The following is a 19,936-nucleotide window of genomic DNA, read 5'->3' on the forward strand; positions in this document are numbered from 1 at the left end:
TGAGTTTAATATATTATACGCTTTCGTACGTCGGATAATTTCCAAGGACTATACATATAATTATAAATATAAAATATATAATTTTATCATCCGTGGAGATATTTCCGATCGATTGATTGGCAACGTAAATATAACATGACAACGCGAAAGTTTGGACGTCGTTGTTGTTTGTTTATTTAGAAAAGTATTTAAATTTCTAAAAATTACCGACGATTTATAATTTCTTAACCTAATATTGTACATGACGTAGATGATTTTTTGATTATTCTTTTACTTTATCTTTTCATTATTATGATATAATACAACCGTCGAATATAATATAATTATTCACGTTCACGGAGATCTATCAATTCGCCATATTATAATATTATTCTTAATTCAACCAACCACATATCGTTCGTGTTTCACTTTGGGACACCAAACTTTTTACACTACTAATGTCTTGTATTCTATTATATAGGTAATAATATATATCGTAAAGGTGGAGTATTTCACTACACAGCAGGTCTGCAGATTTACGAGTGTACGACGTTGACGTGCAAAAGTTTACCGGCACCACGGGTACCACGATATTCAATTGATGCGCCTTTACTTGAAGCTTTATTTACATCGCAATATAACAGGGGTCATCAATTAATATTTTTGAAGGGCCACATTAGGAATCTAAAAATTTTTCGTGGGCCTTCAAAATTCACATAATTTAAAAACCAATGATATTTAATAAAAATAATAATTTACAATAATAATACATACAATGTATTAATATTGAATATAACATTATCATTTACGATTGCAGCTTTCATTCGGCCGTTTTAGTCTAACACAAAGTTATACAGATCTAGTCCGACACACGTAACGGATATTATTTCACGTGTAGGTCTGATTTTTTTTTTGTCTACAGCGATCAGATCGGGTATCACGGTAATTCAAAATGTGCCAATAATACGTGTTTAAAACGTCTACGCGTGATGTACTTGCACCCGAAGTCAAATAATAATTATGAAAATCAGTAAAAATGGTTTTGCGGACGAATGTATAATAGCTACAGTGCAGGCAAATTCCGCTTAGACCGAACCATCGGTGACGACTTAATATGAACTTATCTATATGATATTATATTATGCAGAACTCACGCATATTATATGAGCCCCAATGTGTAAAGGAAAGCATTTTATCTTATGTACCTATATAAATATATGTCGATAAAACGCCATTCCGTTATTTATGTGAGTACTTATTTTTTTTTTTCATTTTTAGTCATTGTTTCCGCAAACTAGGTATATAATTGTTTGTGTTAAAACATTTTTCTCAGAAAAAATATTTAATTTTGTTTTTAAATAATATTAATACGGTCAACAGCAATCTATTTATCCATACACAATCAACGCATAAAATATTAAAACATTCATATTACAATAAGTATAACAAAATTTTTATTTTATTAATTAACAACACAGGAAACGATAATTATGTATTCAGTTTTGTAGATTTATGTGTTATTGAAATTCACTGTCAGTGTTAAGTCGATCTTACAAATTATCAAAAAGAATGTTGAAGACGTTCGTCGGTATCCGCTCAAAAATTCGGTTCAGTTAATCGTACCGGCCGAGAACTCGGCCCTTTGACATTATCTAATTATTTGACGGATTTTCGACGAACAATATCCGTGAACGATGTGTATAGTACATGAATCATTCCCGAAAACTTCGAGGAGTCTTTCATAGTCATCTTTGCGCCGAATAATCTATGAAACGACCAGAATCCCCAAACAATAAGGTAATAAGTTTATGAACATAAAATCGCCGGGCAGAATTCCTGCCAAACCTTTCTGACTTGGAACTATAATTCATTTTACCGGTATCGCAGGAATACTCCAATTTGCGGCACTTATAACTGGCTGTTAACGCGATTATGGTATAAGCACGACGACTTCCATTCGGGACAATTTACCTAGGCGAACAGCCGAGAACAGTAATATAAAAGTGATAGGATAAAGCCTGTGTACCACTCGACTAACTGAGTGTAAAATTTAAAATTAATTATAAAACTTTACTATTTTTAACATATCTAGTCTTATTATTTAATCAGATGTAACAATTTCATCTTTGACGTTCGCAGTGGCTATTCTCTTTTTGCCCATGTACTCGTATAATGTGTACGAAATTGTTGGATTTCTATGTTTCTAATAAGTATAAAATATTATGGAAGTATAAAAATTGTTGAAATATTAATCCCGTTTTATTTATCAAAACCATAAGATGATTTTAATTTCCACACGTCTTTTGTCAAAGTTGTAGAAATTCATACAGTATACTCATAGTGATTTACGAATTATTCGTAAAAATAAAATATCTTTTACAAAAATATCGTTTAATTAACAAGCATTAAGTATAGAAAAGAAATGAATATTTATTAATAGATTTATCATTATTGTGGTTAACATGACAATGAGTTTACCGTGTACCGTGAGGATGGATGAACAGTCTGAAAGAAAGAACAAATGGGAAAAATTATAAGAATTTTTTATAGAATTTAATATGAAACATCATAAATAGTATTATAAAATTGAAAACTTTGTGATGAGGCATGAGAAAAACCTATATAATATTCATATTTATTCCATTATAATAATTGTGCAATGTTATACAAAGCTGTTTAGAATCTATCACTTTAATTTTTTCGTTCATGTATAACGAATATTAATATAGTTGATTATTTAAAATTAATAAGTTAATTAGTACACTTCAAAGTCATAGGAGTTTTATTTCAAAATTCAATGATGTGTAAATGAGCTATTATATATTAAATTAATCAATCCAGATTTGTTATGATTGATTACATATAAATCAATCACTGCTTAAAGTTATAACATAATATGTTGAAAATAATACAAATATCCAATTGTTTTAAGAATAATATAATTTAGTTTACCTATTTGATAAAATACTTTGTGCATGTGTAATAGTGCATATCACAATTCATGCTATAGTTGCATATTTTACACAGATTAATCAATTGGTAATTTTAGCACTATTTATACAACTAAAAAATAATTTACTTTTTAATTCCTGTTTTATTTAAATATATTGCACATACTTACATACAGGAAACATATAATAAAATTACAATATTAAGCTTATTTCCATTCATTCAGCACTATTTTTTATTATCAATAAAGAATTTGCTACATTTGTTGTATTGTATTTTGTATCTGATCAATTTATGCAACTTTCAAAATCAGTACTAAATAATAATTTTGTTGTAATATTGATTATGTTCTGTAATATGTTTTTTGGATTTTGAAATTATAGCTTCAGAATTAACCATAACTAGTTTATCGTTCCATAGTTTAATCGTTGAATTTTTAATAATCTTTTAAATAATATCTAACAACTGTGCTCTGTACTGTACTGTTACTGTAAGTAAAATATATAATATAATGCTTACTGGTAATAATTTCACCACTCAATGTTAATTTTGACGATTTTTTGTTATTTATTTATGATAATAGGTAATATAATTATTATTTCCAATGGAAAGTTATTTTTTAAATTAAATTTTCAAATATTTAAAAATTATCAATTACTTTTTTTGAATTAATCGTTAAGTTATCATAACTTTTTTACATCAATATACAAATGCATATTGTATATTTTCAAACTGAAAATTGAAGGCTGACTTCACACTTCACAGAATGTAATACTATAATCAAAACTGTAGTTATTTATCTATAGTACCTACTACCTATTAGTTTATTACTTACATTTGGAGATGGACCTAATCTAACCATAACGTTCTTGGAAAATAATTTCATATAAATTATAATATTATTAACGGTATAGACATCAAATTTCAAATCTCTCTAACTGCTCAAATTCAAAAATTAATTTCTTACAAACTTCCAACTACTCAATGTGTTTAAGAATTCATTCCTACTCATATTGATGAAAATTAATATTTATTTAAGCCTATTTGATTGTGTAACATATAATCTCAGGAATCTGTAAAATCACAATTAACCATATGTGTCATTGAAAATACCTATTAAATACAATCGTTCTAATACCTCTCAAACTCAATTTCTGTAATAGCCTACTACCTTAATAATAAACTATTCTTGTCAAACCTTATTTTGTTTTAAAAGTTATCTATTTTAATTAAAAACTTTAACTTTTACTTTGTGATGGTAATTGGGCTATAATTTAAACTACTCTGATTAGGTCTCATTATCAATACTCAATGCTTAATAGTCTTACTAAGGTAATAATAATAAGTACAAATTAACAAAAATCAGGAACAGAATTTTAACTATTTTAAGTTTTAAAACTTTTTATAAAATATATATTATACATTTTGTTTATATCAAAATATATTAAACCAAAGCGTATATGCAATAATATTAACAAAGTTTACTACCAGAAGCATAAATTATACACTGTATCAGTGTTTGAAAATATTTGATAAATCCATGCCTTGTTTGGCTTCAAAGAATGTGTAGGACAGTGTTATGTCATCAATGTTCTCCATTTTCGGATCAGTTGTATACTCTGGATCAATAAAAAAAAATACTGGCATATCAACCTAAAAAAATTAAAAATCATAATCAATAGGTACTGTTGTTATACTATAGATGGCTTATAAATACTTCTTCATTTGGATTTAACTGTTGTTCTTCAAAACAAAAACATTGTATTTTATTAAAATATTGTCCGGCCTCAAAAGGTACAACATTGTAGGTGCTGATACCCGTGATTGGCTTGTCTAATGGATTTTTAGCTGTATAGAATGCTAATGCTGTTTCACCTGGAGCTACCTAATATAAACATAATACATATTAAGTTTTTCTTATCAATGCTCTATTAAAATTAAAGGTATTACTCTGATCTCATTCTGAAGAGGTTTAAAGCTCCATTGCATACTGGACGATGTATCAGCAGTGAAATGAACTTTGATCTCTCGGTTTCTATTAGGCTTCATTGTTTCTACTTTAGAATCTTCTATATTATGGTTAAGTGTTCCACCATAACTGAATGCCTACAAATGGATCTACATTTTAGTAACTTATCTATGTTATGTACACATAATTAAAAAATTATGAAAATTCTCACCTGACAAAACATTTTGTACAGTGGCACAGCCGCATAACTTAGACCGACTGTTAATACTCCTAATGAAGAAAGATAATATACAGTAGACCGTATTCTCTTTTTTTGTTCACTGTTTGAACTAGTATTGTGTGTACGTTTGTTAAACACAGAGTTTAGAGGACAATGCAAGCCACACATGGGCCGCACTTTATTAAGTGCTTTGAATATCATTTTCTTTTTATCTGGTCTAATGTTTTGATCGAAGAAGCATGATATTTCGGGATGTTTCTTTAATAGAAAAATGTCTTACGATTTTTTATTATGATTATGTTGTACGTACTAAAATTATGGTATAGAAATTTGCATTCAACAGTCGTTAAATCGTAATTGATGAAATATTTATCACTATTATTTAATACAGAGTGGTGCTATAACACAAGGAATAGTGTTTGGCGACTGATGTAAATATTCAATTTGGTATGATTCACTGAGATTGTGACATAATGAGTTAAACATTAGATCATTTTAGTTTTAGCTTTATGTACTGTGTAGTTAACTATAGTAACTATTTAATAGTTAAGTAAAAATAAATAATAATAGATTTAAATTAGTTAAGTTAAAAATAATTTTTAAATTTTAATACTACATTAGTTTCTATTATCATATTTATTGCACAATATTATTAAAAAAAGATAACCTTAAATTGATATTATTGATAACAGTGATAATACGTGATACCACAAAATAGATTAAATACTTTGGCAGCATCTCAGCAGCTATTGCTGATTGGGAAGTTTCTAAATGTTTTTTTGAGTTTTTTCTCAGTAGTCACTACTCGGTACGAACTAAGATAATCACATGTAGAACTAAGAACTATATCTAGTTAGGTTAGTTCGTGGTAGTTAATAGACATAAACATAAGTACTAAGTAATAATAATAAAATTTAGTATTGCTAGTTGCTACTAAAAACCAATTGAATTTAATGTATGTTTATAATTTGCATAAAATCATACTAACCTAACCTATTATTATAATAGCTCCAATAATATATTCATGCATTATTGGCATATTAGTATGTAAGATAACAAAAAAAAAAAAATTCTTTATTGACCATTTATAGGGTATTTTGCTGTTTCAATCGAAAATGATATACCGTCTAAGATAAGATCATTTGGTCATTCCTATTTATCTTGTTTTTATTCCCCTAGTTGGTAGAGACAACATTTGGCTTTTACGATAATAATTGCCACAGGTACTTCTTAGTTATTTGAAAGCTTTTGAAGTATGTTAAACATTAGGTCATATATTTTTCTTTTATACCCCAATGTCTTTTCACATTTCCCAGTGTGCAAAACATGTCTCATAAGCATACATTAGTAAAGGACACATGTATGTGTAATACATAAAGAAAGAAAAACTTAATTATTTTTAATTTTACTTTAAACATGTTTTATGCAAGTTATAGTCATTGATATTCTTTTAGAAGCGGCTTGTTATAAGAATACTAATTTAAATCTAATATGTTTCAGCATAGTGGTACTCATTTGCTTGCCTGTTTTAAGCTATTATAAATTATAACATATTACATATTAATTAATCAATATCATTCTTTTTTTATTTTTAAGTTGGTCAGATTAAATGATAACCAAAATTAAAGTTAAAATAAGTTAATCTATAATTAGTTGAAAAAGTACATGAAAAAATGTAACTTTAGAGGAACTAAAAAAATTGCATTGAACTTGGTAAATTTAGTCAATGGGTGGGTAGTTTATGAAGCTTGCTCCAAGAGTTTTGAAGACTCAAGCCACCACTGTATTCTTTATAAACTTTCCATCAACTTAAAAATTACGGCTACAAAATATCTGAATACTAAAGTAGCTATTTACTAGGATATATATTTTGAATACAACAGATCTAAAAATGAGAAATATTTTTTATTCTTTGTATTACATTTTTCTTTATTTTATGCATATCTATAATGCTATTTTTAAAACACTTAATGTAAAGGATGAAAAAATGTAAACCAAATTCAATAAATGTAATAATTTTTATTTAAAAAATTAAATTTTAAGTTAAATTTTTTATAATACATAGGTATAGCTGAATATAATGTAAGGAAACCAATAATAGGTAACATGTATATATATATATATATTATATATATTTTTTTACTTACAATTAATTTGAAAATTATTCCATTACATACAAATTTTGGAAGTTATTTTGACAACTCAACTAGGATGGAATTATTAGATATTTGTTAACCTAAACATGTAAATAAATTAATAATAATTATAAAATTTATATTTGTTAAAATATGACTACAATTATTAGGTATAATATGAATAAACTTCAAAAATCAATTTTTTTTTTAACTAATATTATAAACTAGATTAAAGATTATAACTTATCAATAATTACATACAATTAGAAGAATTTATGTATTCAATCAAATACATTTTAACAATTTATTATAATATACAAAAATTAAAATGTATCTACATTGATATTTATAAATTTATCTATAAAGTTGTTTTATAGTTATTTTAAATGTTATAAGTAGAAATATTATAATTTTAATTTGTAGTTAATTTTTGATAAACAAACATACTATACACTTATTTATATTTAGTGTAAAAAATTATTTTTTAAAAATATAAACAAAAAAAATAATGACAATTTATAGTTAAAACAAAATAATGGGGAATCTATTGCAAAAAAAAAAAAAAAAATATTTATAAGTATAAAACAACCAAAATGAAAATTGTTTGTTCGTTAATCATCATTAATCTGAGCTCCTAAAATTAAAATTAAAAATATTACAACAATTATATTATTTTTTTGTAATAATAAAGGATTATTTAAAATGATTTACCAGAGGCCACTAGAGCTATGTAACTACTTCTTTCGGGGATGTTAAAAATACTATAGGAAAAATTAGACTATTGATTAATAGTTAATAGAGAACTTTACATTGTTCATGCAAATTAGGGAAGCTTAGGAAGACTGTTCTATGTGAACAATAATAAATTATAGATTACAGTAATCACAATACAAATAACATTTTTTAGTGTCAATTATCACTCTAAATCTAAAACTAATTTTATACAATAATTTGGAATCGGTTAAATCATCTTTAATAATCCTAATAATATATAAGAATAGAATTTAAATATAATAATTATAATATATTATAATCAATATTATTATATAATATTAATTTAATAATATTTTAGTACTACCTGCTACGCCTATGTCTTCGATGTCTATCATATGATCTTGAACGACTACGGCTTCTTGACCTAGAGTATGATCTAGATCTAGATCTGGAAATTGATCTACGTCTATACCGATCACGGCTCCGTGAACGACTCTTAGATTTTTTTGATCGACCACTTCTCCATCCACGTCGTCTATCACCTACAAATAAAATGAGTATCATATAAACTATTAATTTAATTTTGTTACGAAATAAGTATTTATAATTATTAAATAATACCTCTTCCTGAAAATCCATTTGAACGAAAACTGTCAGCTATATCTTTCAGTTTGGGACTGATAGTCTGATTGGCTTCTGTGAGAACTGAAACCAAGTCTGCAGCTTGTTTGGCATTTGACTGTGTAAAGAATGTGTAAGCTGTACCTGTCTTGTGAGATCGACCAGTACGGCCAATGCGATGTACATAGTCTTCAGAATTATTTGGGTAGTCAAAATTGATTACAAACTTCACATCTTCCACATCTAAACAAAAATTAAAATAAATTAAGAAAAATAAATAATAGTATTAAATATCAACACTTGTAGTTGTTAAATGTTGCTGTTCGACCTAAGACTCCATAATCACTTTCATTTACCGTAATGAATCTCCAAAATAACATTGTTAACTTTTTGTTTATTTGCTATTTACCATCGACATCCGGTGTACGTGTTTAAGCGCCCCACACGGGACAACGATTGACGTTGGACACGTCACAACATACACAGACAGGTCAAGGCGGCAGTTGGGGGGACAGCTGTGTGGAATGACTAGCCCCACGTTGCCGCCGGTGCGCGACCACTCAAACTACTTGTGTAGCCAGAGCCGCCACGAACACACAGACCCACACGCAATTATTTATGCATGTCCATTTTCGAGGCACAGCGTCGACAATGCGACAACTTTGATACATTTTTAAAGTATTTTTTAAATTTAGTACGCATTGTACAGCTTGTGTGTGCCTCTGTAATGTAAAATAAAACAAAAAACAGAACATATCAAACACCTATAATTCCAGGTAGTTCTAAAAAAATATACCCATTTTACGTATATATACAAACTTGCGTTAAATTTCAATGCAGATTTAAAATATAAGCTACATGAATCCAACAAATTTAACATATAAACAGACACACACTAAACATCATTAATAGAATGCCATGAAAGCCGTAATGAATAATAATTTCTATTGACATAAATGTAAGAATTACAGATGACACTTAGCATTAATTATGAGTAGTAACAGGGCATAAGGTTATAAAAGTAAAAATAAAAGACCTAAATTATAGTATATAATAATTGGAAAATTGTTTTTACAAAGTTGTCAATTTGTAGTAAGTATATTGTTTTGTTTTTTATTTATATACCTATTTCTGTTGAAGCTGAAAAAAATTTCTTCAGCAAGTTAGCAAATTTTTTCTAAAATCTAAATATGTAAGAAATTTCATTCAAATAAGCAAAAATATGTAAAATACAATTTTGTAAATGAATTTTATTTCATATGATTTATAAAAATGTATAAATATTAAAAGGAAAAATACATGCAGTTGCATAAAAATCCGTGCTTTAGTAATGACCAACATGTTAATTAAGTTCCCAGAATAGTTTTATTTAAATGTTGATAAGATTAACATTAAAATTTAGTATAAATTAATATTGAATAGTATGATATGAAAATTGAATTATAAGTGATCAAATAATAACTTAAGTATTTTGGAGCCGACAAATTTTGAAAAAAATTTGTGAAATAGACAGATTTTTTTTATTATAAAGACTTGTTTTCACAAACTCTAATTTCAAAAGTTGTAATAAATGTTTTTATGATTTATAATGTACATAATGTGAATGAGAAAATAATTTTTTAGAACTAATAAATAAAATTAGTGAAGTTTTAAATATATCTTGTGATACTGATAATTGATGTGTAAACATTTCGTATAAATTTATGATTAGGCTGGGGGGGAACAAAGTTCTCCATGGCTTATGTTGGACAATAAAAGTATTATGCACCGGATGAGCTACTTTTCTATGGGTCCCTGTTTTTCAATATTCCATACGTTTCAGTCACCAAAAAAGTCTGAACATTAAATTATAAGAGAAATAAATAAATTGATATTTAGCAATATAACATAATATCTAATTTCAAGTTTTAAAAATAAATAGATAATAACATGTATTATGTTTGAATAATTTTCTCCTATTATTATGCAAATCTATTATTTTTCATGTATAACTAATACTGATACCATTAACAATATTATACTCAGAAAATAATAATTTGCAAAAGAGAAAGTAAGGAAAAATTTCTGTTATAAATATTTAGTAACTAACATTATAGTGTGATCTTATTTTGTAAATTCTATTATATAATTATTAATTTATTGAACTAATCATTTTTTTTTATTGTGTGGTATAAAATTATACAATTACAGATAAAATTATACAACCATAACAATTTTAACTTTAAAGTTTAAATTAAAACTAAGTTTCTGGTGTCCCAGGGAAAATTAATCTAGGCTTGTATCCAATCATTGAAGAGTTTAAATTTTGAGCGATTTTGGAGTAGATTTCTTAGAATTTCTAATATCAATATGTATGCCTGAACAGGCTGTTTTTTAAAATTATATTAACAAATTATACAAGAATATAACCTATAAAATAAATTATAATAGCTAATATTTATATGTAAGTACAATAAAATAAATTAGAAATGAAGTAATAATATTTTTTTAAATTATAATTAAGTGAGGAGACAAAACTATAAATAAATATTAAAAATGAAAGTTAGTAAGATTTAGGTAGCAAAGCAACTTATGCACAGGATAATTAGAACTATTGTTAGTTGAGAAAACTATAAGTTTTGAACGAGTATAAAAACAAACATTTATACCTAGATCATGTTATGTGATATTTAAGAGTGATATAATGAAAGAGAGATGAATGTCAGCAGGATGAGAAGGTAAATAAGAGATATACAGGATACTATGTAAAAGTGAATAATCGTGGTATGGATGTTTGATTTCAAGAATAATAGTGACATCACCATAACATTTATTTTAAAATACTTTCAATATGCAGTTGGTTCTTGATAATTTTGCTACAACCATACTAAACCCTAAGACAGAGTCAATTAACATTTATTAAAGTCAATAGAATTGAATATTCTTATGGGGAATTTAATAACCTCCAATACTTTGAGTCCTTAGAGAGCCTTATCAATGTTAATATCATAGTCAAAGCTTAAGGAGTAAGATAAATACTAAGATATTTGAAAAGAATGACTTGGTTTTAAATAATGCTGTCAATATAGTAATAATAAAATAAGGGAGAATAACAACTACAAAGTCATTATGTTGAAATATTTTTGAACGTTTAGTTTAATTCCAAAACATTTAAACCAAGCATAAAAATATCAAGTTTAGATCGAACTGACAACTATCTAGAGTGATTTTATCAAAATATGTTGTTATATCATCAGCAAACAAAATCAATTTTGCATTAGATATAGTTCATAATCTTGTTGACAAACAAAATAAAGAGGAGTTCTCTCTTAATGACCATTCGGGAATCTTGGAAAGCATATTAGTCAATAATGAGATAGAATATAAGATATTAATGCAGAATCTTTATCTGTTGCTGATATAAGACATTTTTGTTGTTGTTATAATTGAAATTTAATTTAATAATTGTTTATTTTAAGAAAAAAAAAATATATCTATATAAATATAGAATTAAGTGAATTTATGCATTTAAATAAATTAAAATGATTATGAATAAAAACTGAAACACTTGCAGTTAGGACACTATTTATAATACAACTTTAATAAAAACATTTTTTTTATTAATATAAAGAATACACTAGATTTTAATAGGTTAAGGAATTTTTTAAATCATATTTTACTTTATTATCGCAAACAATTTGTAATTTGATCTCAAACCAAGAACATTAAGCCTTAATTATATTTATGGTACAATCAGTAATTAGACTCAAAAATGTATTAATTTAACATGCACACGTATTTATTTAAATCATATAAATATATTATTTGAGAGTATTTCTTGGCTTTGATGAGCAATTAGTATTATAAAATATAGAAAAAATAATATTATGATGTAAAGTTTAATATGATTTAACTTTTAAGTCATCAATAATAAAAAACTGTTTTCATTTTAAATTGTTAATACTCAGTAATACTTTACAAAACTCAAATTAAGTTTAAATTTTTTTAACTTCTTTAAATAAGATTACTGATGGAAAAGGGAAAATAATATAAATAGTAAAAATCATAGTTAAAGCAAATGTTAATCTTCCAGTTAGCAAATATAATCCAGCCAATTTCACCAATTGTATATCAAATTTTATAATTATTAATGTAAGCATGTAAATTAATATCACGCATTTAATTGTTTTATCAAATGTATTAAATTAATGTACAGGCAGCTCTACTGTAAGCTTCCTCTATCACCACCATGTCATTAATAATCTTCCCTCAAATCTACTTATTGTACATACAGTATATATTTAAACATTATCAATAAATATTCTTTAAAAAACAACTAAATGAAAACAAATTAAAACTATAATTATGTACTAAATACTTTTATTTGCAAAAACAGTAGTACCTACAACATAATTGTAATTACTTATTATTCAAAGAAAATGATTTTTTCATAAAATATATTTTGTTAAATCAAAATATAATAATGTTTTCAATACTATGAAAGATTTTTTGTTAAAAATCCTATTTTAATACTAAGGTAGAATGTTATAGAAATTGTATTCAACAGTTTAAATCATATTACCATAGGTCATACTTCAAAAAATAAAACCTTCAAGAATTAATAATAAATATAATATAATTTGATTTTAATCAAATATTGGTGTTATACTAAGAATCATTTATTTTAAAACCTTAAAACATATTTATAGTTACTCACCAAGTCCACGAGCAGCCACATCTGTAGCAACCAATATAGGATAACGACTATCTCTGAAATCTTTAACACATAATTGTAATTTAATAAAATCTTATTTTTTTTAATATTTAAACAATACAAATATAATAATCATACCTTTTAAAACATTGTCTCTCTCATATTGTGATTTATCACCATGAATACATACAGCCGAATACCTAATTTATTTCAATATTAAAACAACATTTTATCAAATAAATGTATTAACTAATAACTCACCCATGTCTTTTAATCTTTCTTGTGATTTCGTCTACTCGCCGTTTAGTTTCTATAAAAACAATTGTTTTGTTTTCATCTTCATCCATTATTTTCTTTAGTAGAGATATTAACCTAATAAAATATAAAATGTTAAAAAATGATAGAAAGTAAAAAAACAATCCTAAAAAATATATACTTAGTTTCTTTATCATATTCCTGGCAGACTTCAACAATTTGTTGAATATTATGGTTAGCTGCCAAAGTTAAGGAACCAATATTTATTTGTATATATTCATCTAAAAATTCTTCAGCCAAATTCTTCACTTCTTTAGGCCATGTTGCAGACCACATTAATACTTGCCTATCTGGCTGTAAGTGAACATACATATATTTATAAAAAATGTTATAACTTATATTATTTATTATTAACAGCATACTCTTATTTGATCAATAATTTTTCGAATCTGTGGTTCAAATCCCATATCCAACATTCTGTCAGCTTCATCTAAAACAAGGTATGTACATCGACACATATTTGTACGTTCACTTTCAAGAAAATCTAATAAACGTCCCGGTGTAGCAATAACTAATTCAACCCCACGACTTAAATCAGCTGCCTATAGACAAAAAAACATTGAAAATCAAAGAAAGAATGGTAAATAACCTAAATAAATTTCAACATACCTGACCACCTTTTGGTGCACCACCAAATAAACATGTACTACTAACTCCAAACGCATCACCAAAATCATCGCAAACAGTTTGTATTTGTTGGGCTAATTCTCGTGTTGGAGACAATACTAATACAATAGGTCCATCACCACGTGACAATTTTCGTTGATGAGAAATATGTATTAAAGCAGGAACAATATACTACAACAAAATTTAATTATATAAATTAATATAAAGCTATAGTTAAATCAAAACTGCAATAATAAAATACCGATAATGTTTTTCCAGAACCAGTTGACGCAATACCAACTAAGTTATTCCCAGACAAAGCTATTGGCCATCCTTGTGCTTGAATAGCAGTAGGTTCAACAAAACCTTGTTTCCTATGTTCAAACAATATTCATATTACTTATTGATTAATTGCCTAGCATATATTTAATAAATATGGGTTACTTTAATTCTTTGATAATGATTTCAGGAAAGCCACTTTCATCAAACTTAAATATTGGTTTGGGAATATTTTCACCAACTAATGTTATTTCCTTTTCTTCTCTATATTTTTCAATTTCTGATTTTGATCTAAAAATAAAAAAAAATCTTTAAATTAATTGTACAAATATTTTAATTTTATTGGTTAATGTACAAAAATAAATTTAAAATTATTTCAAAATGCATTAAGATGTTATACTCTACTCAAAATTAATAATAATATTTTAAACATCAAAGTACATAATACATAAAAATAAGCATTTAAATAACATAGATTACAGATCTTTTTTAAATGCATACAAGAATTATAGATGTTTATTGATTATTATATAGTATAAAGTAAATTTCAGAGATGGACATGGCCAATCAATTTTATATAATAAGCAATATTATTACTATAAGAATTATTATTTTAACTGTTATTATAGAGTAATAACTATTCCATGAGTAGTATCTAATATACTATATACATATAGGGTTAGAATGTTGGCTGAGACTTTTATATATTTTTTTGTTTACACATAACAGACCAATATATTATTAAGCTGTATGATATTCTACTGACACAGGTGCAGTTATAAAAAAATTTAATTTTGGATAATTGTCTTTTTTAACATTTACCGACATTATGCTTGGCCAGTAATGCCTATACTATCATTACATTCTAATTTAACCATAATAATCATAAAAACAATTATTAAAATAATCTATAACCCACTTATTACTTGTTAGGCGTACTATTATAGGATTCATAGCAGTTAGCAATCCTGAAACTTACGCCCAAGATCAGACTATAATTATTATTATTTAATTCAGTTTAATTATTTTAGAATAGAGTTGTACTTCAAATTTAATTTTACATCTCGATTTTATCAATCAGTTTAATAAAATATAAATAAATTATTTTACCTATTATGGACAGCTTCGTGCGGCAAATAGAAATCTTTTTTAAATGGTTCCAGTTTTTTTGTTTCCCATCGGGGTTTACGTAAGTTAGAGCCTGGATCACCTCTACCTCCTCGACCGCCACCACCACGTCGTCGTATCGGACTTCGACTTCGTCTATCCCGTCCACGTCTACGATCTCTCGACGATGATATTGGGCTGTTTCAGAAAGATATTAAAAAACAATGTCAGTGTTTTATTAAAACCTAAGAATAATTAGACTCGGGTATATGGTCGACTTACTTTCGGCTGTAACCCATACTGGAGACCATTCACAGGTCGGCGGATCAACAACAGTACAAATATGAACTAGAAAATTTACGCTTAGAAGTTATTTTTACTTTTAAGGAAATTTAGCTAAATACACAAATCAAAACATTGACGATTGACGTACGACATAAATCAATAACAACTCCAGAACTGTTTAGTAAATAGTAAATATAAACATATTATTGTGTTTATGGATGAAGTATGTAATGAACTATGAACTCTGTTATTATTTTTAGTTACCTAATTTAGTTTGTATGGTTTGTGATTTGTGAAACTCAGTCTTAGTCAGCGCTCAGCAATCGGCACTCGGCATAGAAAATTTTTTGTTAAAAATGTTAACATGGCGTCATCATGGAGAAGAAACTTCGTACACAAAAAACAATTTTTTATCAAAAAAAAGAACCTTTTTACTATTTGAATAACTATATAACTATATAATGTAGTCATGTAGATAATAACATACTCGATTTTTTTCTCTTATTCATACTTTGTATAAGGTCTATGCTCTAATTAATATTAATTGATAATTCAATGTTTTATGTATTTTATTATCATTTTTATTAAGCACGAAATATTATTTTATTTTTTAATTCATCAATAACAAGATTATTAAGATTTAAAATGTTTTAATGTTTTAATTTTAATTAAAGTAGTTACATAAATAATATATTAATCGTGGTTCTAACTTCTAACACATATTTCACACTGAGCACCCCTGGTTGTTTTGTTTATATTTTAGGAGCGTCTAAACACAGGAATGCACCTTATGCACTCTGCGCATGCGCGTAATTTATTCACCACTATCATTGTTAAGCTGTTATCAATACATACCACATATTATATTTGAAAAGTTAATTATTTTGAATTTGTTTCCGTTTACTACATGTTGTATAAATAATATAATAATAACAATTTAAGTGTTAAAATAATTTACAGTTTGTCATTTCATTTTAGTTGTTAAAAAACATGTCAAATGTATAAAGTATAATAATAATATTTAAAGTGCTAAAAAAAAATCAAAAAACATCTATTAATTTTACTTCTTAAAATAAGAATGTTCAGTTTCGTCACAACTTAAAATATATTTTTTTTTTTTTAGTAGTATAGTATTGAGCTGTTCAGTTTCAACTCTCGTTGGTTTTATTAATTCGTTAGGTTTTTCCTGTTTTTTTTTTTTTGTAGAGAAGAATGTGTCTTGAGTTTTAAGTTTTTTATTTGGTGGTTCATTTACTATCTTACTAAAATCTTCATGTGTCTCGTCATTATTTGATGTTGCATCAATGAATGCTTCTAAAGAGTTTAATTGTTTTAATGCTTGTTTAAGATGTTCACTGTTTTTTATATTGTTTATTTTATTGGCTAGACTAATGGCCTTTTCTTTAAATTGTTCTTGCATATTTTCTGTTTTTTTTTTTTCAAGTGTCTTAATATGAACTTGTATTTCATCATCTTTGTTTGAAGTTGCATCAAAATTTATATTTTCTGTATCTGCTGCTGACAAAATAGCAATATCTTCAGAATTTTCTGTTGACATTGTCTTCAGAGCAACATAATGTATGTGCTTACATATCATAGACTTGATTTGGTAATCAGGACAAGAACATTGAAATGTGTGAACACACAACTTACAAATAGAACATATCATTGGACACAATAAAAGTACATTACTTGAACTTACAATCAATCTGGATAGTGAGAATAACTGGAGTGTTGAAAGTGAATTTACACCAAGTCAGTTTTATAAAATAAAAAAAAATAATGATGATGTATGTTGTCCAATGATATGTTCTATTTGTAAGTTGTGTGTTCACACATTTCAATGTTCTTGTCCTGATTACCAAATCAAGTCTATGATATGTAAGCACATACATTATGTTGCTCTGAAGACAATGTCAACAGAAAATTCTGAAGATATTGCTATTTTGTCAGCAGCAGATACAGAAAATATAAATTTTGATGCAACTTCAAACAAAGATGATGAAATACAAGTTCATATTAAGACACTTGAAAAAAAAAAAACAGAAAATATGCAAGAACAATTTAAAGAAAAGGCCATTAGTCTAGCCAATAAAATAAACAATATAAAAAACAGTGAACATCTTAAACAAGCATTAAAACAATTAAACTCTTTAGAAGCATTCATTGATGCAACATCAAATAATGACGAGACACATGAAGATTTTAGTAAGATAGTAAATGAACCACCAAATAAAAAACTTAAAACTCAAGACACATTCTTCTCTACAAAAAAAAAAAAACAGGAAAAACCTAACGAATTAATAAAACCAACGAGAGTTGAAACTGAACAGCTCAATACTATACTACTAAAAAAAAAAAAATATATTTTAAGTTGTGACGAAACTGAACATTCTTATTTTAAGAAGTAAAATTAATAGATGTTTTTTGATTTTTTTTTAGCACTTTAAATATTATTATTATACTTTATACATTTGACATGTTTTTTAACAACTAAAATGAAATGACAAACTGTAAATTATTTTAACACTTAAATTGTTATTATTATATTATTTATACAACATGTAGTAAACGGAAACAAATTCAAAATAATTAACTTTTCAAATATAATATGTGGTATGTATTGATAACAGCTTAACAATGATAGTGGTGAATAAATTACGCGCATGCGCAGAGTGCATAAGGTGCATTCCTGTGTTTAGACGCTCCTTATATTTTACCCATTATCATTTTATATTAGTCATCTTAATCAAATTTCCTTTTGAATTACTATTATTTAGTATTTACCATTAAATAATTTGAAATTGTTTTAAACGTAATTCTATTTCTACATCGCCGTTGAATCATCTATATTTATTTTGAAACCGAATAGTCTTATTTTTTATTTTTATTACTATGAAATCCACTATACTTTCATGTTTTATATTAGTTGTTTTAGGTCTTTCATTCTTGCATAAAGGTAATTTTATGTTTAAAAGGTGTGGCTATCCTTTGTCACGCCCTTTCATAACAATTATTAAAGCTTTATTTGTCCTGTATAGTAAGTGGAATCCAATGCTATCAATGTTCTACAAGTAGCGATCCAAAAGGATCTGATAATTGTGGTGCATATGAAAAATTCCACAAGGATCGCCATGTCTCGGTAGAATGCACCAGTGATGAATCTCATACGCCAGGCACATTTTGTGTTAAAGTAACCAAACAAGGTCTTAGAGGATTTATATGTGAGTCAAAAGTGTCGAAGAATTGATATGTCCGATATTATCAATATCATTATGTAATAATATACTAATACTAATATGTTTTAATTTCAAGGGGATGGTCGTTGGAGAAATGTGATCCGCCGTTGTGGATCAGTTTCAGATACTGGCGTAACTGGTGTATGTAACTGGGGAGTTGAATGGAATGGAGTCTATTGGGAAGAATGTTATTGTTCGGAAGATAACTGTAATTCGTCTACCAATATTACACCATTATCCATAATAACAACCACACTGTGTTCATTAATTACTATGTACATTTTAAGAAATTGATCTATACTTAATTGTGTAAGCTCGTAACAAATTCCGTCCAAACTTTTTAGTGTGTTGATCACTACATTTTTTTTATACATTTTATAATTCACTTAATTATTACTTTTAATAAATAAACTGTTATATTTTATAATACAAATTTAAAAAGTTAGTTATTTTTTTTTTTTAAATGTCTATCTACTCAGTATCTGGACCACACATCAATGTCTTGTACAGTTTATTAGTTTAGTGTTAGGTATGAATGTAAGATATAGAAAATTATATTTGGGAATACAGTTAGTCGCATTATATATTTTCTATTTTAGATTCATGCTGATTATGATTTTTTCTGATTACCTAATGTACCATAATTTATGCAAATACATATAATTTTTGTACATATATTAATGAAGCAAGAAAAAAAATTGAATTGCATATAACCTCAGAGCTGTTTATGACTAATTCAAGTTCATACAAATTGTAAGCGCATCATAAATAAATATTTGGTAGACAATTAGTTGTTAAATGTAATGTCATTATATTAGTTTATAC

General features: G+C 26.3%; 3 protein-coding genes across 6 annotated transcripts; 1 reads left to right on the top strand and 2 right to left on the bottom strand.

Annotated features, from left to right (window-relative positions):
* Positions 1–4,364: 4,364 nt before the first annotated feature.
* On the bottom strand, positions 4,365–5,731 carry LOC113557005 (cytochrome c oxidase assembly protein COX11, mitochondrial). The gene is made up of 4 exons (XM_026962271.2): positions 5,109–5,731; positions 4,879–5,034; positions 4,646–4,813; positions 4,365–4,581 (listed from the first exon to the last, which is right to left on the bottom strand). Exons 1-4 carry the CDS (start codon positions 5,316–5,318, stop codon positions 4,441–4,443), a joined length of 675 nt encoding a protein of 224 aa, XP_026818072.1. The 5' UTR covers positions 5,319–5,731; the 3' UTR covers positions 4,365–4,440.
* A 1,519-nt stretch (positions 5,732–7,250) lies between these two features.
* Positions 7,251–16,267, bottom strand: LOC113557004 (probable ATP-dependent RNA helicase DDX5). 4 transcript variants are annotated; one of them, XM_026962268.2, is made up of 13 exons: positions 15,870–16,252; positions 15,591–15,785; positions 14,646–14,771; positions 14,464–14,575; positions 14,205–14,393; positions 13,958–14,137; positions 13,717–13,889; positions 13,542–13,652; positions 13,419–13,480; positions 13,284–13,343; positions 8,588–8,830; positions 8,331–8,508; positions 7,251–7,353 (listed from the first exon to the last, which is right to left on the bottom strand). In XM_026962268.2, exons 1-13 carry the CDS (start codon positions 15,896–15,898, stop codon positions 7,338–7,340), a joined length of 1,674 nt encoding a protein of 557 aa, XP_026818069.1. In that variant the 5' UTR covers positions 15,899–16,252; the 3' UTR covers positions 7,251–7,337. The 4 variants fall into 4 exon arrangements, 3 of the variants coding, with proteins under 3 accessions (XP_026818069.1, XP_026818070.1, XP_026818071.1); XM_026962269.2 differs by lacking the exon at positions 7,251–7,353 and adding an exon at positions 7,747–7,886 and having other exon boundaries at positions 15,870–16,248; XR_003405566.2 differs by lacking the exons at positions 7,251–7,353; positions 8,331–8,508 and adding an exon at positions 8,997–9,309 and having other exon boundaries at positions 8,688–8,830; positions 15,870–16,267.
* Positions 16,268–18,469: 2,202 nt separating this feature from the next.
* On the top strand, positions 18,470–19,544 carry LOC113557007. The gene is made up of 3 exons (XM_026962272.2): positions 18,470–18,831; positions 18,914–19,096; positions 19,188–19,544. The coding sequence occupies exons 1-3, from the start codon at positions 18,768–18,770 to the stop codon at positions 19,403–19,405; spliced, it is 465 nt and encodes a 154-aa protein (XP_026818073.1). The 5' UTR covers positions 18,470–18,767; the 3' UTR covers positions 19,406–19,544.
* Positions 19,545–19,936: the final 392 nt, after the last annotated feature.

This window comes from Rhopalosiphum maidis, chromosome 1 (genome assembly GCF_003676215.2).
Source record: "Rhopalosiphum maidis isolate BTI-1 chromosome 1, ASM367621v3, whole genome shotgun sequence".
NCBI lineage: Eukaryota > Metazoa > Arthropoda > Insecta > Hemiptera > Aphididae > Rhopalosiphum > Rhopalosiphum maidis.